This window comes from Gracilinanus agilis, chromosome 5 (assembly GCF_016433145.1).
Source record: "Gracilinanus agilis isolate LMUSP501 chromosome 5, AgileGrace, whole genome shotgun sequence".
NCBI classification, from domain to species: Eukaryota; Metazoa; Chordata; class Mammalia; order Didelphimorphia; family Didelphidae; genus Gracilinanus; species Gracilinanus agilis.
In genome coordinates this window covers 45,642,753-45,659,315 of record NC_058134.1, presented here as the reverse complement: position 1 = coordinate 45,659,315, position 16,563 = coordinate 45,642,753, and the positions used below count along the sequence as shown (strand labels likewise).

Sequence of the window (16,563 nt, the reverse complement as noted above, 5' to 3'; positions counted from 1 at the left end):
CTCACCATGGTGGGTCTCGATCCATCACATCTCTTTTGGCAGCAACAAATAAGCTCACACGGTGTAGACTATTAATGTTCTCTTCTTCCACTTCAGAAAAGCCTGTCGAGACCAGCATTTTCTCCCCTAAACGTAATTCACAGCAAGGAGGACTCTGGTGGCCATCGGGCCCCTCTAACTCAAGCCTGCCTCACCCCCAGCTTGCTAAGATCATGTCTAATGTGAGGTGGGAAAGACAAGAGAGGGCAGAGGAGAGCAATCCTCACCTATGATCTTAACATTTTGGGGCTTTTTGATGTCTTGGATAGAATGAAAAAATTATCATTTTGTGCCAGAACAAGCAACCATGATAAATTACTTTTCAAACCAGGCTTTCCCTTCCATTGCCAATAGGACACAGTGAAATCTAGACAAGGCCTAGAAAACAGACCCATTTACCAAGTCACTGTACTCTGATCGAAGCAGAAGTACGATGGAAAGTCTGTGTTACGGTCTAAATACTCAATAGTCCCAACTCTAAAATACGGAGATTCGAAGGTCCCTTCCTCTGTAGGAGGATCCATCAGCAAGTCCCATTATTGGCTCGGCGGTGATCCTTCTGGGAATAAACATCTCGGAATCCGGCCAGTCTGATCCTCAGGACACAACTCGTTGCTAGTGCTGACCCGGATATATTTCCAGCTTGGAATCACCACCTGGAGTTTTTCTTCTACCAGCACAACTTTGAAAAGTTGGCATCCCTTCATTCCACAGTGAGGCATACAAGCAGGCTTTTAATGGAGGAAGCCAACTAGACCCAAATACATATTTTGAGAAACTCCTCTAATTTTCACCACAACTGTTACGTCATAACAGCATAGCTGTCTCTTGTTCATGTTGTAATCATCTATTTACTGTCACCTGGGGGAGTCGATTATTCACTTTATAAAGTAGGGGTAATGTTTCTAAGTCTGGAAGTTTGTTGTATAAATCATATGTAAAACACTTGCTCACACCTTAAAGCATTTCAAAAATGGGAGACATTAAATCCATTTCCATCTCTGTGACCCCTTTGATTTTACAAACTAAAAATCCCTTTAAAATCTTGATTTCTAAAGTGAACTACATTTAGCACAGTTGGCAAATTCTACAATGAGTGTTTTGAATCAAAAAAGAAAAGGAAGAAATATTTTAATACACCCTTTAGACATCCCACTAATCATGTCCTACAAGATTTAGGGCTAAACTTGTGCTTAAACTTATTTAGATTTAATCTCATTACAACACCCCCAAAGGGGTGTTTCCGAAGCTGAGATGCAAACTCTTGTAGTTATGTTAAAAGCAAGGTAGTTTTTTTTAAACTGCCCTTTAGTTGTGAATCCATCTCATTTTTAAAAAAGAAATATATGCATATGTGCCCAAATGTCTCTAAACACAGAGAAGTTCCATGCCATTGGGGTGTGTTTATGCTGACTTCAATAAAAGGTAACAGCAGCTAAAATAGCAGCAGTGTCACACCCTAATCACTAATGCATGTAGTATACACATTATATATCCACTCTGGACTCCCCAATCCCATCAACCTTCATATGAGATTTTAGCTCCCTTCTTAAATTCAAATTTGTTTAACACCATTTTAATTACAATTGAGGTTTGGACAAACCATTCTGACGCATTTCTGTTTTCTTCAAATAAAAAGGTAAACTTTTCACTAATCACTAATATAAACCATTCAGATATATTAAAAATGATGTAAGTGGACTATTTAATGGGGCGAAATGGCGTTCCTGTAAATAAACAACTTGACACAGCAGAATGAATTAAAAGTTTTCTTTAATTCTGAGCCATTTTCATAACTGCATTTTCTCTTGGAAGCATCTGTATCACAGCAGGTTACAACAACTTTGGGATAAAAGGCAACTGGTAAACTGTCCAATACAAGGTTTCAAATAACAGTTCTTACTGGCCCCTACCCAGACATATCCCAGATAAAATTTTTGATCAAAAACATGAAATAGATCCACCTGCTTATTTTAAGCATATTAAAAAGGAAACTAATTGGACCATTTCTATTTGTCTATTTTATACAAAAAGGCTACACAATGTTACACTTTATTCAGAATACAATTAGAGTGATTATGAATTAGTGTTCTACACCATTACTCGATCCTTAAAAATCAGAAATTGCTGTAGCAGTATCCACTATAACTTAACACTACAAGACTTAAAAAACTAACAGTTACTGCCAAAAAAAAAAAGAAAAGAAAAAAGGAAAAGCTACTGTCAAAGCAAGCAAAGTCAGTACCATTACAGAGATTAAAAAAAATAATTTTAACAAGCAAGGCTAGGGTTTGATAAATTCCATCTCGTGATCCATTCTTGTGCATCTTCATTTCTTGAGTTACTCCCAAAATCCATTGGTATTGTTACTCCTCGACCAAAAAGGACCAAAACAAAAAGCTTACTTCAAGTGTTCCCATAGGAAACTCAGCGTGGTTAGTGTGTCAGGCACTTTCTGAGATGCCAGCCCACCCCTCGAGCCCTCTCAGCAACTCTACAGGCCAAGCACAATGCAAGCTCACTCAGACAAGACAGCTGTGTAGAGAGAGAGAGGCTGCTATTAATGTTTAAGACAGCAAATGTTACCCATGAGAGTCCATTGCAAAATGCTGTGGTACAATGCACTGAAGGACCCTGTGATGACCAGATAACTCCTGTGCCAGGTCTACTGAAATCACTCCCTCCCTACCAACCAAATCCACACAGAGGGGCTTTGTAGGGACACTATTTGACCCGAATGTGTAACTTCTTACCTAAAGGATGATTTACAGGTCAGTATCGAACCAAGCCAACTGATTACTGTCACCTGGAGGCAACCCATCCATAAGGTCCTGGGCATGTCCCAGATCTGGAAGCCCATCAACTGGGTAATCAGCACCTGGGTGGTGGCCACCCATTTCATGTTCCATCATGGGGTCCATACCCAAGGCATCCTGGCCATAGCCACCGGAGTGGAAAGAACGATAGCTAGGATCTAAAAGAGGCACAAAGGGGAAGGAGGAGAAAAAACAACAATGTTAATGCTCAAGCGAGCGGCATCCAAAGGCAGCAGGTATCAGTATAAGAGACAGTATTTACAGCCTTCTAGCTTCTTACTGGAGGAGCCGTTTTTTAGCAGTTGTTGCAGCGTTCTGAATGGGATGGTCCTGAAATGTGGCTGGTGCAGCCAAACCTGGCACTGTCGGGAGTGTATAAATCTTAGAAGAAAATGTATGTTTTGTAATCTATAATGTAAAGTTTAAATTCTTTTGAGAATAATTTCAGTATAAGGATCTTGCCATCTCCCCAGAATCCAGACGACGAACCTGTTTGGTGAAGACACTACGAAGATGTCTGAAAAGCCTTCACTGTACCATGAAGACAATATTTTGAACTTTGGGGTGCAGTTGACTGAACTATGGGGAGTTGAAATTGAGTTGTATGTATTGTTTTAATTGTACACTGTTATACCAATAGGGGACTGCCCTCAAATTGGTTTTTTGTCAATGCGGCTAATTTTAACCATTTGTTCATCTATTTCTTTTATCCCCAAATTCCTGAAAATTTTAGAAGTTGTCTATTTTTACAGGTCCAGCGAAGAAAAAGGACTAACCTGTTTTTTGCCGGACCTCACGGGGAATTGTAAAAGTGAAATTTGGGAGATGCTATCTAAAAGTATATGTATTTTCTATGGACATTATCAAACTACATTTCCTGTGGTCCAACGGGTTTCTGGTTCCGGTTCTTTGGGCGTGGGGAATAATAAAGGCTGCTATAATAATATAAGTTAGTATTTTAATTAAAGCCATGCTGATAGATAAAGTTATCAGACCACGTGCTTGTAAGCATTCAAAATTGCCGCTCCAGTCATTATTACCTCTTCCTCAGTCTCCTGGCCAAGAGAGACTCCCCCCTAACCCCGGAGATTATAAACTCTTCCCTGCGTGGAGACGTAGGTGTCCCCCACGCCCAAAGAACCGGAACAGGAAACCCGTTGGACCACGGGAAATGTAGTTTGATAATGTCCATAGAAAATACATATACTTTTAGATAGCATCTCCCAAATTTCACTTTTACAGGAGCACCCCGGCATACGAGCCATCAGTCTGCAACCAAAGTCCCCAAGCCTTGTTCTAAGCAGTGACTTGGATTTCCCATGAGGGTGGTGGAGGAGGAGGAACAGGACACAGAAATAATTGTGGCCCAAATTACTAGATGGCACTTTTATTTCCTGCTGGGGATCCCCTTAAAAGTTGCTTAGCAGAACACAGGGACAGGCCATTGGTCTGCCTTAGTGAACTACAACTAATAGTAGCCTCAGGGAGAGGGTGTGGGGGCACAGGGAAGAGATCCAAAATGCTATCTGATCCGACATAAAGGCAAGACAACATACAGAAATACTATCATAACTGTACTTAAATTTCTTTATTCCTCTTTAAAAGATTTGTTAAAAGATATTGTCTACATTTAACATAACAACCTTTCTTAAAGATTTATTTAAATCTTTAGAAATCAGGAATAATTTTATAACTCTTATAATGCCAATTTAATTCCTCATTTCCCTATCAACCCATAACTGTAGTTTTTAAAAGAAGGAAACCAAGGTCAGTCCCACCAAGAATATATCCAGTATCTGAGCTCTGTAGCACATTTTCCCCCACTTCTCCCTCTCTGATGAGCTTCTAAGGGCACGGTGCCATGACACTTAATGAATGTAATTACCACAAGGCCAAGTAGGAGTGGACAGAATAGTAATGCCCCGCTGCCAAAACACTGCCTAGCAAATAACAGGTAATCAATATAGACTTAATTCGCTATTCTCTCACTCAAATGGAGTGGCTAGCTCAGTCTCATCATTTAACCTCAAAGATTTAGAGAAGTACTTTACCTACCAGGGACTATTGGCAAGATAAAAAAAAAGTTAAGTTTCCCAAGTTGTTAAAATGGTTCTTTCAATACAAGGACTAGGAACTCAATTTGATTTGAAACCAAGTCACACATACCATCCTGACGGTAACCGAGGGGTTCTCCTTGGGCACCAATATCAAGTCCAAGATCAGCAGTCTAAAGGAAGTGGCAACAGAGGCAACAAAGGAAAAAAAAAAAAAGATTTACTACAAGCCCAAAAAAACATTTAAACTAGAAAAAGTAGGCTGCTTGGAGAATTTCAGGATGACCAAATAGCCCTATAATGCTCCTATTTCTGACTAATGGTTTTTTCCCCAGTTTTTGGTTGCGTGCCCAATTCATTGATCTCCTTTTTCTCTATTTTGTTGATATAGGCACTCAGGGATATAACTTTTCCCCTGAGTACTGCGCTTTGGCTGTATCCCATGAATGTTGATATGTCTGGGTAATGGTTCTGAAGAGGTTTAATGCTAAAAAACTACATATTAGCACTTTTAAAAACATTTTTCATAACAACAAAAAGCATGAATGCTAGCACTCTCCTTGGCTTCAAAATCATTTTCAGTGTATTTTGAATGTTTTCATTTATGTACGTGTTATTTACCAACCCAGAAGCTGCTAACATGCAGCACAAGGCTTCATGGAAATGCCATGCCTGTTTGCTGAGCTCTCCTACCTCATTCCAAGTCATTGGTTCGGTTCTGAACAGTGAGCTGGTCAGTTCAACAGAAAGACGCTTCTTGTAATCCTGGGGCTTGTCCTCAGACATTCGGAACAACACAGCAGCGGCATACGTAGCTGGGAGATGAGCACAGAACATCCATCAAAGGCTGACCTGCACGCGGAGATCAACGTTCCTCCCCACTTGCTCCCTCCGCTTACCCACACCCTCATTTCTTGAATGTAGTAATTCCGTCAGAGGGGCAGTGGCTCCTTCTGCCTCAATTGCTTCTGCAGCTTCCTTGTCCTGAGCCAATTCACAGAGCACCCCTGCTGCAACTCTCTGGATATTTTCAATAGGAGAATACAGCAACTAAAAGAAGGAGATGCACAACGTCATTCTTTGTACTCAACAAGGGAGATGGCAACTGTACTTCACTGAAGAACACCTACCTGCACAAACAGCGGAATGGTATTTAGGCCCCTGATTACAATTCGGTTATGGACATCACGAGCAAGGATATGAAGGGCACCAGTGCAGCCTTCCACAATTTCTTCCATACGAACTCCCTCCTATGAAAGAATGTGAAGTTGAAAGCAAGCAACTGAGTTTGCTCGTCTCCCACCAAAAGCTCATGAAGGACTTGGGAGACTGACGTCTCTCAAATGATCACGGCTGCTGCACTAAACCGTGCCGGGTTTTCTGCATTGATTCTGAGAGAATCTGAACCAGGGACTACTACTAATAATAACAGAATTCTCCTAGTTCAGCACATTAACTCAGAAGTGAATCAGAAGACAAGGCCATTGTACTCAAAGAGCACACCCGCTCCCGCACAAATCCAAATACCATCCTTTTCCTAAGAAATTGAGTTTGCCAGAGATAGCACCAGGCAACACATGGACTTTGACAGAGTAGATAAAGATACTCCCAGAATGGTTGGAAGGAAAAAATGCATATGGGTACTCTTAAACTTATTGTTAGAACACCTTTTCTCAAGCTGTTTCAATTCTTCTTAACCCACTCACCCATTTTGGGATGCTCCACTTTGGAAAGGAAAAATTTGTCATAACTAAATTAAATGCATGAATAACTATAGTGATTATAATAACTTTTATTCTAGAGTTTATTATCTAACGTGGAATGTTCACTCTTAAGCCTCTGGAATTTTATCTAGTCCATTAGCAAAAAGTATTAATAATTTTTTTTATCTTATTGCATAACTTTTTAGTACCCAAAGTATAAAGATTCATAATTCTAAGACTAAAAGGTCAAAATGAAATAACTAATTAGGGCCATATGACCCTAGACCTAGAGCTAGAAGACACCTTAGAGATCATCTGGTACAACTCCTCCTTTCTCAAATAGGAACTTTTGCCCAAGGGAGTTAAATGACTTTCCCATGGATATACAAATTATAAAGGCACAAAGACAAACCCTGAACCCAAGGATCTTTGTTATCCCCACAGATGAAAAAAGAAAGTTCAAGTAAATGCATATTCTAGGTAAAATGTTTTCTAAATCAAGAACTTGCAATCTAATTCCCTAAAATGCTTCCTAGTACAGCACATTTGTTTTCAGATAAAACCTAGTCAAGAAACAGACTTTAAGTACTTTGTAAAAAGGACCTGGTAGAATCTGGAAATTAATCTTGGAATTAAAGAAATCAGAAGCCTCTTTAGAAAAGGTCATCTTTTCTAAATTGATACCCTGAACTTGACAACAAAGGTCTGGGTATAGAATAGAGAGCATTGCCCTATGGCTATCCTTCTATGTCATTATTTACACTCATTCATTACTAACTCAAATTATGTTGGGTTTAAAAAAAAAATGATCTTTTAAGTGAATTATCCAGGTGGAGAATACTTTTCAAATGGCATAAGACATTTTTAGAGACAACAGTAGCCTTTGGAATCCTATGGAATGAAAAATGTAGAAGAATGAAATTATCTTAATTTCTTAAATCACTTAACTTCCAAGGTGACCCTTGACCTTCTTACTCTAATATCCAGGCCTTTTTTTGTTACTAATTTGCTTCTCCTTTGGGAAAAATGATAACAGAAATTTTCTTCCTTGTTAGTCTTCTTTAAAAAAACAGCAAAGAAAGTTAAAGCCAATGCTTAAAAAATGATTGAGTTCTAAGATTCCACTAAGATCTCAGCAGATCAGAGAATTTAAGAACTAAAAATAGGTTACAGGCTGCCTAGTCCAACCCCCTTAAAATTACAGAGGAGGAACTGAAGCACAGGTTAAGTTAGTCACTTTAAGCCACACAGGTAGTAACAAGGTAAGCTGGGATTTGAACTCAGGCCCCTCTGACTCCAAAACCAACACTTTTCCCACTTTCACCACACTAGCAGAAAAAGATATAACTATGCACAAAGACTATTTCCCCTTTAGAGAGTATGTTTATATATGTATGTAAGTAGTATGGATTTAAACATTTTATCTGAGATTTCATTCTTATTTTGTCCAAATTTATTAAAGTATTTAAGCATCTTTACACACCACAAACTGCTGCTGTGTTCCACCCATTGAAGTCCGGCGCTGGGTGTCCTGATGTGCTCTAACCAACAACTGAACTAATCGGGGAATTGCACCCTGCTCACGCAATGGTGCGTGATTTGCTGGGCAGAGGGCAAGATTTCGGATGAGACCAACAGTAGCCTGCAAGAAAGGAGATAAAAGAATTAATGTTCAAATTAACTGAGCTTCCCCTTTAATTCCCTGCCACCTCCAGATCTACTAGAATCAGTAAAAGACAAAATATACAACTGCTAAACAGCTGCATGTTGAAAAGCATCAACTTAAAAGACTTATCTAAGAAATGTCTGATATTTGAGGTTTCACTGAGATCTAACAGTACCAGTCAACCTGACTAGCTGATGAATTAGAAATTTTTATCCCTGTAAAAAAGTATTGTAATCACTGGTCAGAGCTCATTTCTGTGACACTTTGTAAAGGGCTTTCCTCTTCACAATCCTGTGAGTCTTAGCTTTGTAGTACTGACAAGCAGATTAAGGCTCAAAGGAAATAAGTAACTCGCCCTTGGCCACACAGCTATGAAATAGTGCAGCCAGAACTTAGAAACACACCTCCTGTCAGATGATCTTTTCTTAATTCACATGGTATTGTTATTTGGTTCTCAGAACCCTATTCGGTAGAAAGACTACATTATAAATGATAGAAAAGGCTCAGTTAACTTGCCTACAGACACTGTGTAGCCAAGACTAGAAATGAGGACTTGGGATGCTAAAAAACCATTCTATACCATGTTATAACTTCCTTTTCAGTAGTCTGCACTGTATAGTATAGTCATTTACCTTTATCAGAGGCCAATGAGATGGTGGATGTAAGAGCTTAACCACCACTGGGAGTCCATAATGGAGGCGGACAGCATTCTGTGCCATCTCAGCCTCTTGGTGCCTGCTAGTCAAATGGCGAAGCGCACAGATGGCCGGCTCAGTGATATCCTCCCTATCACCAGCACGAAGAACAGTGCGAACAAGAGCTTCGATTCCACCAACTTGGCACACCATCATCTTGTTCTTGTAGTTATTGCAGGTGAGGTTAGAAAGGATGCCAGCAGCACAGGTGACAACATTTATATCATCTGAGCCTAAAAGCTGAACCAGAGTCCCTAGAAGACCTTCCATTCCTTCCTGTGGAAATAAGAAATTAGGACACTTAGTCCTAGTCAATCAAGAAGCCACAAATCTATTGCTATCTCACAAAGAATTTACCTGCTTAGTTGCAGCATCTGAAAGATTCCTAAGAGTCCAGAGACAATTCTGTACAAGACGCTGACTTGGATCTGTAAGGTGAAGTCCTAAAGCTTGCATTCCACCTTGAAAACAAAAATAAATTTGCTAAGAATTTAATATTTTCCCTGCTGAATGTTAGTAGAGGAGTGATTTTAAACATCTCCCTTTGAGTAAATCACCTCCTAAAACTCCCTTAACATTCATCCTCTCTCTCCATTGAGCTATTGTTGTCTACCCTAAAATACTCCTCTTCCAGAGTGGCTCACACTCTGAATTCTTGTATGCTTTTGAAAGCATCCAAAAGTCTTCCCTAGCTCATCTGTGGTCAAAAATAAAGATGACGACAACAACAAACCACCAAAGCATGAATTTTATAGACAAAGAACACAGTACCCTTTATCTCAAAACTGCTACTTGTGTACCACAAAACTCTTGGACATGGATGACCTGGTACCCTGCCCTTTCTGGGTGTTAAGTAGGAGGCTGAGATGAGGAAGAAGATGATTACTGCTCTCTTTCCCCTGCACCTCTAAATGTTTTTCTGTGCATCTTTACCATCAAGATATTTTTAGCTAACAGAATCAGTTTCTCAAATATTATACAATATGCAGGGTGCTATAGAATATAAAATCCTTAAATAAGATAATGTCCAAAGCCTCAATGAACTTTACTTTACAAATAATACAATTATAGAAACAATATTAAGTAAATTTATTTTAACTAAATAATAACCAAACAAATTAAAAATATTTCCCTTAAATTCCTCTGACAAAATTTTTTTGGTAATTTTTTAATGTGTGAGCACATAGTTGGCACTTGCATGAATTCATTAAATTGAATTAAAAATTCAATTAATTTAGTTCAAATTAATTAAAGTTCAAATAATTTTAGCAGTTTCAGTGTCATTTTATAAAGAATGACCAAAGAACTTTGTTCTCACTTATTTACAAAAACCTAAAAATAAAGCTGACAAACAGAAATGCTACTATCTTAACAAATATTATGTTTTCAGACCACTGAATACAAGGTTCTACTTGTATTATAAGAATAAGAACTTTTTTTTTTTTTTAACCCATATTTTCCATCTTAGAATCAACACTGTGTATTGGTTCCAAGGCAGAAAAATGGTAATGGTTAGGCAATGGGGGTCAAGTGACTTGCCCAGGATCACACAGCTGGGAAGTGTCTGAGGCCAAATTTGAACCCAGGACCTCCCGTCTCTAGGCCGGACTCTCAATCCACTGATCCACCAAGCTGCCCCCAGAATAAGGACTTTTAAAACACCCTAACACAGTGATGTGCGCCTTAAAGGGGGGGGGGGGGGGGGGGCGGCGCGCAAAGGAAAGGAAATGCTCATCTGTCAGTCTGTTTCTAAGGCAATTCTTTCAAAGTTTCATTGTATTGAATCCTACTCATTGTATTCGTCAGATTAGGAATAATGTTGCCTGGCCAGATAGAACTTTTCAGGGGGCCGCTGTAGTTTGCCCATCACTGCCCTCAGATAATGTTGTCAGGTGTAAATTAGTCCAATCTTTCTGGAAAATAATTTAGAATTATGAAAGAAAAAAACCATTCAACTATTCATATCCTTTGACCAGTGATATTACCCCTGAAAATATTCCCCGAGGAGGTCAGTGATAGAATGGTCCTAGCAAGTCATAACAATACTCCTTTATGATATCAAAAAAGCTAGAAACAAAATGTGCCTGCAACTTAGAAATGACCAAATACATTGTAAGAATATGAATTAAATAGACTAGCATTACACCGAGAGAAAACATGAGTATAGGAAGACTTGTATGATATAATACAGTAAAGGCAGAACCATAAAAACAAAATCTACAATGATTACAAATATGTAGGTGATACCTTAAAAAAAAAAAAACAGCCAAAATGATGGATCATAAAGAATAACCTCAGTCCTGGAGAACAAATAAGAAAAAAAACAGCTCCCTCTCAGGTAGAGGCTGGGGTTAGGGTACATACTGTCAGATATGAGCACTGATACCAACTCTGCAACTGGTCTGGCTTTAAATTTCTGCTTTGTTTTAAGCAAGGATTCAAAAAAGAAGAGTTTAAGGGGAGATCAAAATGAACACCCACACTTGTTTAAAACAACAACTGCAAAAACTCTGCCCAGATAAGTGTTGATTATAATAGACTTACCAGCTTCCACAATAGCTGGTTTGTTACTAGAGCAGACTGACAACACCTTCAGTACTCTACTTGTGGTCCACAGGAGTTTTTCATAGGTGTAAGTCCTCATTATATTTACCAGAGCTTGGGGTCCACCACTAGCCAGAATGATTAGCTAGAAAGAGAAATATATACGGTTTAATTGCAGAAGCCTAAGTAAACAGAAGACTGAAGAGAAGTCTCTGTATGGTCATATGTAGAGATGAAAAATCTTTGCAATTTACGGAAATATAGGATGTATCTCTTTGCCATGGCTTTCTCTAACCTCTTCTAATTTGATATAATCAGTCATTCATTTTACATTTTGTAATGTTCTCTATTTCTTGTTTGGTCTTAAATTCCTTCCTTTCCCACAGATCTGACAGTATACTATTCTATGTTCTCTTAATTTATGATTTCATTCTTTATATTTAAGTCCTTTATCCATTTTGAATTTATCTTGGTATAAGGCATAAAATGTTGATCTAAACCTAATCTCTCCCATAACTGTTTTTCAATTTTCCCAGCAGTTTTTGTCAAATAGTGAGTTCTTGTCCCAAAAGCTAGGATCTTTGGGTTTATGGAACACTAGCTTGCAGAGGACATTTACTTCTAGTCTATTTCCATTTATCAACCCTTCTGTCTCTTAGCCAGTACCATATTGTTTTGATGATCACTGCTTCATAGTCCAGTTTAAGATCTGGTACTACAAGGCCCCCAACATCCTTCACATTTTTTCATTATTTCCCTTGATATTCTTTTGTTCTTCCAGATGAACTTTGTTATAATTTTTTCTAATTCTATAAAAGTTTTTTGGTAGTTTGATAGGCATGGCACTGAATAATTAGATTAATTTGGGTAGGATTGTCATTTTTATTATATTAGCTCATCCTACCTACCCACCTAACCTCTTCTAAATCAATTACTTCTGGCATCCTATTTTTTCCATATCACACAACAGTAGGCTATCTTAAGTCAGAATACCATAACACTAATTTTTTTGTTTGCCAGTTTATTGTAAAAGGAAAAGTCAAAATCATGTTCTTTCTTTTTGTCACATGTGCCATATGCACATATTATCACAAAAACACTCAAAGTCATTATCCTTCCTTGGTCATATCCAGCACTCAAAATGGCATCACTCATCAAAAATATGCCTAAATCTACGTTTAAAAAATGCTGCATATACTATCAGATATGGTTGGTGCCTCAGTTTCTTTTACGTAACAATTTTTCTTTCTTAGGTGGAAGGGCTCTACTATGAAGTAAAGTCCTAGAGAGAGTATTTTAAACAAACACACAAACACACACACACACACACACACCCTCCATCCACTCCCACCCACCTAGGCCAGTGTCACTTTGGGCTATTAAAACACAAAACAAATGATCCTACAATAAACACAAAGACAAGTATGTAAGTGCTGATTTTTCCAAGACAGAAAGTTTAAAGCCTCCCCCCTCAGATCACCTAATCATATTTATTATTTGATCTAGCTCCTTTCTAGTTTAGGGGCTTTGTGCAGTTTCCTTCTACAATCTCTATAGTCTACATTTGCCCATTATCACAAGTCTGATTTACCTTGCTTTCCTGATTGCCATAAGCCAAAATCTGAAGACAGTCTGTTGTGATAGCCAAGAATTTAACATTTGTCTTGTTGAGCAAAGCAACCATTTTTTGTAATCCACCAGCAAGACGCACTGCCATTTTGGCTCCTTCTTGATGTAATAAAAGGTTGTGGAGAGTTGTAATGGCATAAAACAACACAGAGTCCACAGGGGAGCTGGGGGAAAAAAAAATCTTGTCAATATTCCAGACCAACATCTACAGTTCTTTACCTCTCCCATTCACAAGTATTCGTGCCCAGGTTGCTTACCCAAGCATCTTCACAAGGGCAGGAATGCCACCAGACTTAAAGATAGCCAGCAAGCCTTCACGGTGATGAGAAAGATTATGCAATGTCCCAGCAGTACAACGTGCTGTTTCTACATCATTTGTGTTCTGCATGGTACGCACAATAGCAGATACCATTTGAGGAGATCGCATTATGGCATGTCTGGAGGCTTCTTTCTTAGACAGCTGGTGAACCATAACTGCAGCCTTATTGACCACCACCTATAATAGAAAGTAAAAGAACACTGCTTTGGTCTTCAAACACCTCGACAAGCAGTAAACCTAGGAATAAGTCACCTGATTTTTAAAAATGGTAAGTTGAATCTCAAGAATGTATTGTTCCAATATTTTCTTTTCAAAACAGTACACAAAGTTATATGTTGATCCTTACCTGGTCCTCATCATTTAGCAATTTGGTCAATTCAGGAATTGCACGAGTTGCAAGTTCAGCATCATCTTGGTAGTTGATCAAATTTACAACAGCATGTTTTAGCATCTGAGAAGGTTCGGCCAAACGCTGAACATTAGTTGGGTGAGCTGCATCAAACTGAGTGGATGGGATTTGCATACCCTCATCCAGTGTTTCAGGAAACATGGCAGCACGTACCCTCTGTGCCCTGGTCATGGCATATTGCCCATCGATATCTGAAAAATACATTTAGTCAAAATGTAACACTCACTACTTTACTGACTAATCAACTGTAAGTACTCCCAACTTTTCCTCACCCTAAAATGTAAGTCATTGAAACTATTACCCGTCCATCTTTAACTGAACAAATCTCATTACATTCACAAAATGACATTCTATTTACTTACCAGCTACCTGTTCCTGTGTGAAGGACTGAGAAAAACCCTGTTCCCATTCATATAAGACTTGGGTAGTATCCACATCTTCCTCCTCAGGATTCCCCTTACCACTCAGGGAAGGAGCTGTTGTTGTGGCACCAGAATGGATTCCAGAATCAAGATAAGACTGTTGCTGCCAGTGGCTAACAGCTGCTTTTCTATCTGGCTCCATTGCCATGTCTAATTCCATCAAGTCAGCTATAAGAAATGAAAGAGTAGGTATAATCATTACATATTTTATTACTACAAATATAGAAAATATTTGTGACATGGCTCATTGAAAATTTTTTCAGAAATCAAGTCTGATCTGAAAGACAGCCAAAGAGAATAAAATAATAGCCAGGACCAGCTCAGTGATGACGTGTTAAGTCCTTGGGGGACCACTTAACAGTTACTCACTGAATCAATGGAAGAATGGCACTGCATCCAGGCTCCAGAAGCAGTCATCCAGACTGTATTCCTGCTGGTGGCTTGTTTGTTTGCTATTTCATCAAGCCATTAGTACTGGTCAGCAGAAAATGGAGCAAAAGGCAGCCTAACAAGTAAGCAGGAAGAGAGGAAAGCAAGGGGATCTGAGCCAGACTGGGTTAATGGTAACATAGCAGAGCTCCAAAGAGAGTTAATGAAGTCCGATGACACAAACCTTGAGTGGCCATCGTCCTTGTATTTTCAGAATTGTGGCCTATTCTACGTCACAGACCCTAAAAAAATTAAATAAACGCCATTAGAAATGTTTTTCAAAAACAATTATAGTATAAAATATATTCATAATAAGTGATAAATAATAAATTAGTAATTATTTGTAATTATAAGTAATAATGACCTCTTTAGTCCCTGTACAGAAAATGCTCATGAAATTAACTCAAAATATCCTTTGTTTTATCAGACCTTAATTCATTCAACAAGCATTTATCGAGTGTCTATCATGTATAAAGCACTGTTCTGGGTGATAAAGGACAATAAAAAACAACAATTCTGCCCTTCAAGGAGCTTTTATATTCTAATCTCAGAGATATGGAGAGGGGAGGGGAGAGAAAAATCACATGAATCCTATCAATAGGTAAAATTATTTCTCCATTGGCCAATTCCCCTTTCCTACTTTAGTACAAATCAATCTTTATAACTAACTGGGAGCCAGTGTAGCATAATGAAAAGAGCACTGAGATTGAAACATCAGTTCTGTTTATTATGCACCTCTAAACTACCCACTTCACCATTCCAAGTGCCTTGTTTTCCTCATTTGTAAAATGGCTTCCTGCTCTGGACCTGATTCTATGAAACATTAATAAAAATTGACACTGACAGCCATAAATCTAGGTTACTAACAAATGTAACTATAATAGATGAGGAAAATATACACATCCAAAAGGGCTCTTATGATCATACCACCAATCTACCAATTATTAGATAAAAAAAAATATGTTCACTTATAGTTATTAGCTTAGTTCCTTTTCCCAGAGTATGTCCAACTTTTCAATGTCTGTTCTCTGTGCAATAGGCAATATTCCAATCTTAACCAAATTAGAGTTCTTTGTTTTCTTTTTCAGGTGAAAATACATGCCACAGACTCTTACTTTTTTTAACATTTAAATCAATTCTGGTTGGCTTTAAAAAAAAAAACTCTATCAAGTAGTTTTAATAGAATCCACAAATTAAAATTACTGAGAATTCAGAGAATGATTAAATTATGAAGGCACATAAACATAACTGGAATTTAAAGCTTCTTTATAATTACTTAGTCTTCATACTTAAGTGACTTTTATACCATTTTCCCCTTCATTTACAAGTTTGGCTGTACAAATACTTTCTACATAAATTTATTCAGTAATAAATTATAACAAAACATGGCTAATCTAACTGAGATTAGTATTATAAAGAACTACTCTCAAAGTCAAATTCAGTGCCTAAATATGGAGATTTTATAGTTTTTCCTTTATGCTGTTGCACAACTTCAAAAATGGTCAAGTAAGTTTAAAAACATTTTGTAATTTCCAAGAGCACCTTTCAACAAAATGCATTAATGTTATGAAAATACAAACATACTTCCAAACACTCAAAGAGTATCACTCCTCACCCCTTAGAAACAGTTAAGCAAAACTATCTAATAGAAAGGATGATTTCAACTATCACTTTCCACTTTCTAAGTTCATTAATCATGACCAGAAAGGATGCCCTTTTTTTAGAAACCCATACTGTCTTGTCTTAGAATCAGTACAGTGTATTGGTTTCAAAGCTGAAGAACAAATGTAAGGGCTAGGCAATAGAGGTTAAGTGACTTGTTGAGTTTCACACACTAG

The 16,563-nt window shown here is 38.1% G+C and overlaps 1 protein-coding gene across 2 annotated transcripts; it reads right to left on the bottom strand.

Annotated features, from left to right (window-relative positions):
- Positions 1–1,795: 1,795 nt before the first annotated feature.
- On the bottom strand, positions 1,796–14,958 carry CTNNB1 (catenin beta 1). Of its 2 annotated transcripts, none has more exons than XM_044679499.1 (15): positions 14,910–14,958; positions 14,237–14,464; positions 13,812–14,065; positions 13,404–13,642; positions 13,109–13,310; positions 11,518–11,662; positions 9,331–9,434; positions 8,911–9,249; positions 8,096–8,254; positions 6,040–6,159; positions 5,809–5,959; positions 5,603–5,724; positions 5,022–5,082; positions 2,793–3,013; positions 1,796–2,574 (listed from the first exon to the last, which is right to left on the bottom strand). In XM_044679499.1, exons 1-14 carry the CDS (start codon positions 14,920–14,922, stop codon positions 2,805–2,807), a joined length of 2,346 nt encoding a protein of 781 aa, XP_044535434.1. In that variant the 5' UTR covers positions 14,923–14,958; the 3' UTR covers positions 1,796–2,574; positions 2,793–2,804. The 2 variants fall into 2 exon arrangements, with proteins under 2 accessions (XP_044535434.1, XP_044535435.1); XM_044679500.1 differs by having other exon boundaries at positions 1,796–2,411.
- Positions 14,959–16,563: the final 1,605 nt, after the last annotated feature.

Bases quoted from the DNA above. Each gene is read 5' to 3' on its own strand.
- CTNNB1 (XM_044679499.1), bottom strand. The intron at 14,066-14,236 runs GTAAGTAAATAG...TGTATTTTTCAG, and splicing joins CACACAGGAACAGGTAGCTG to ATATCGATGGGCAATATGCC. The intron at 9,250-9,330 runs GTAAATTCTTTG...TTATTTCCACAG, and splicing joins CAGATGCTGCAACTAAGCAG to GAAGGAATGGAAGGTCTTCT.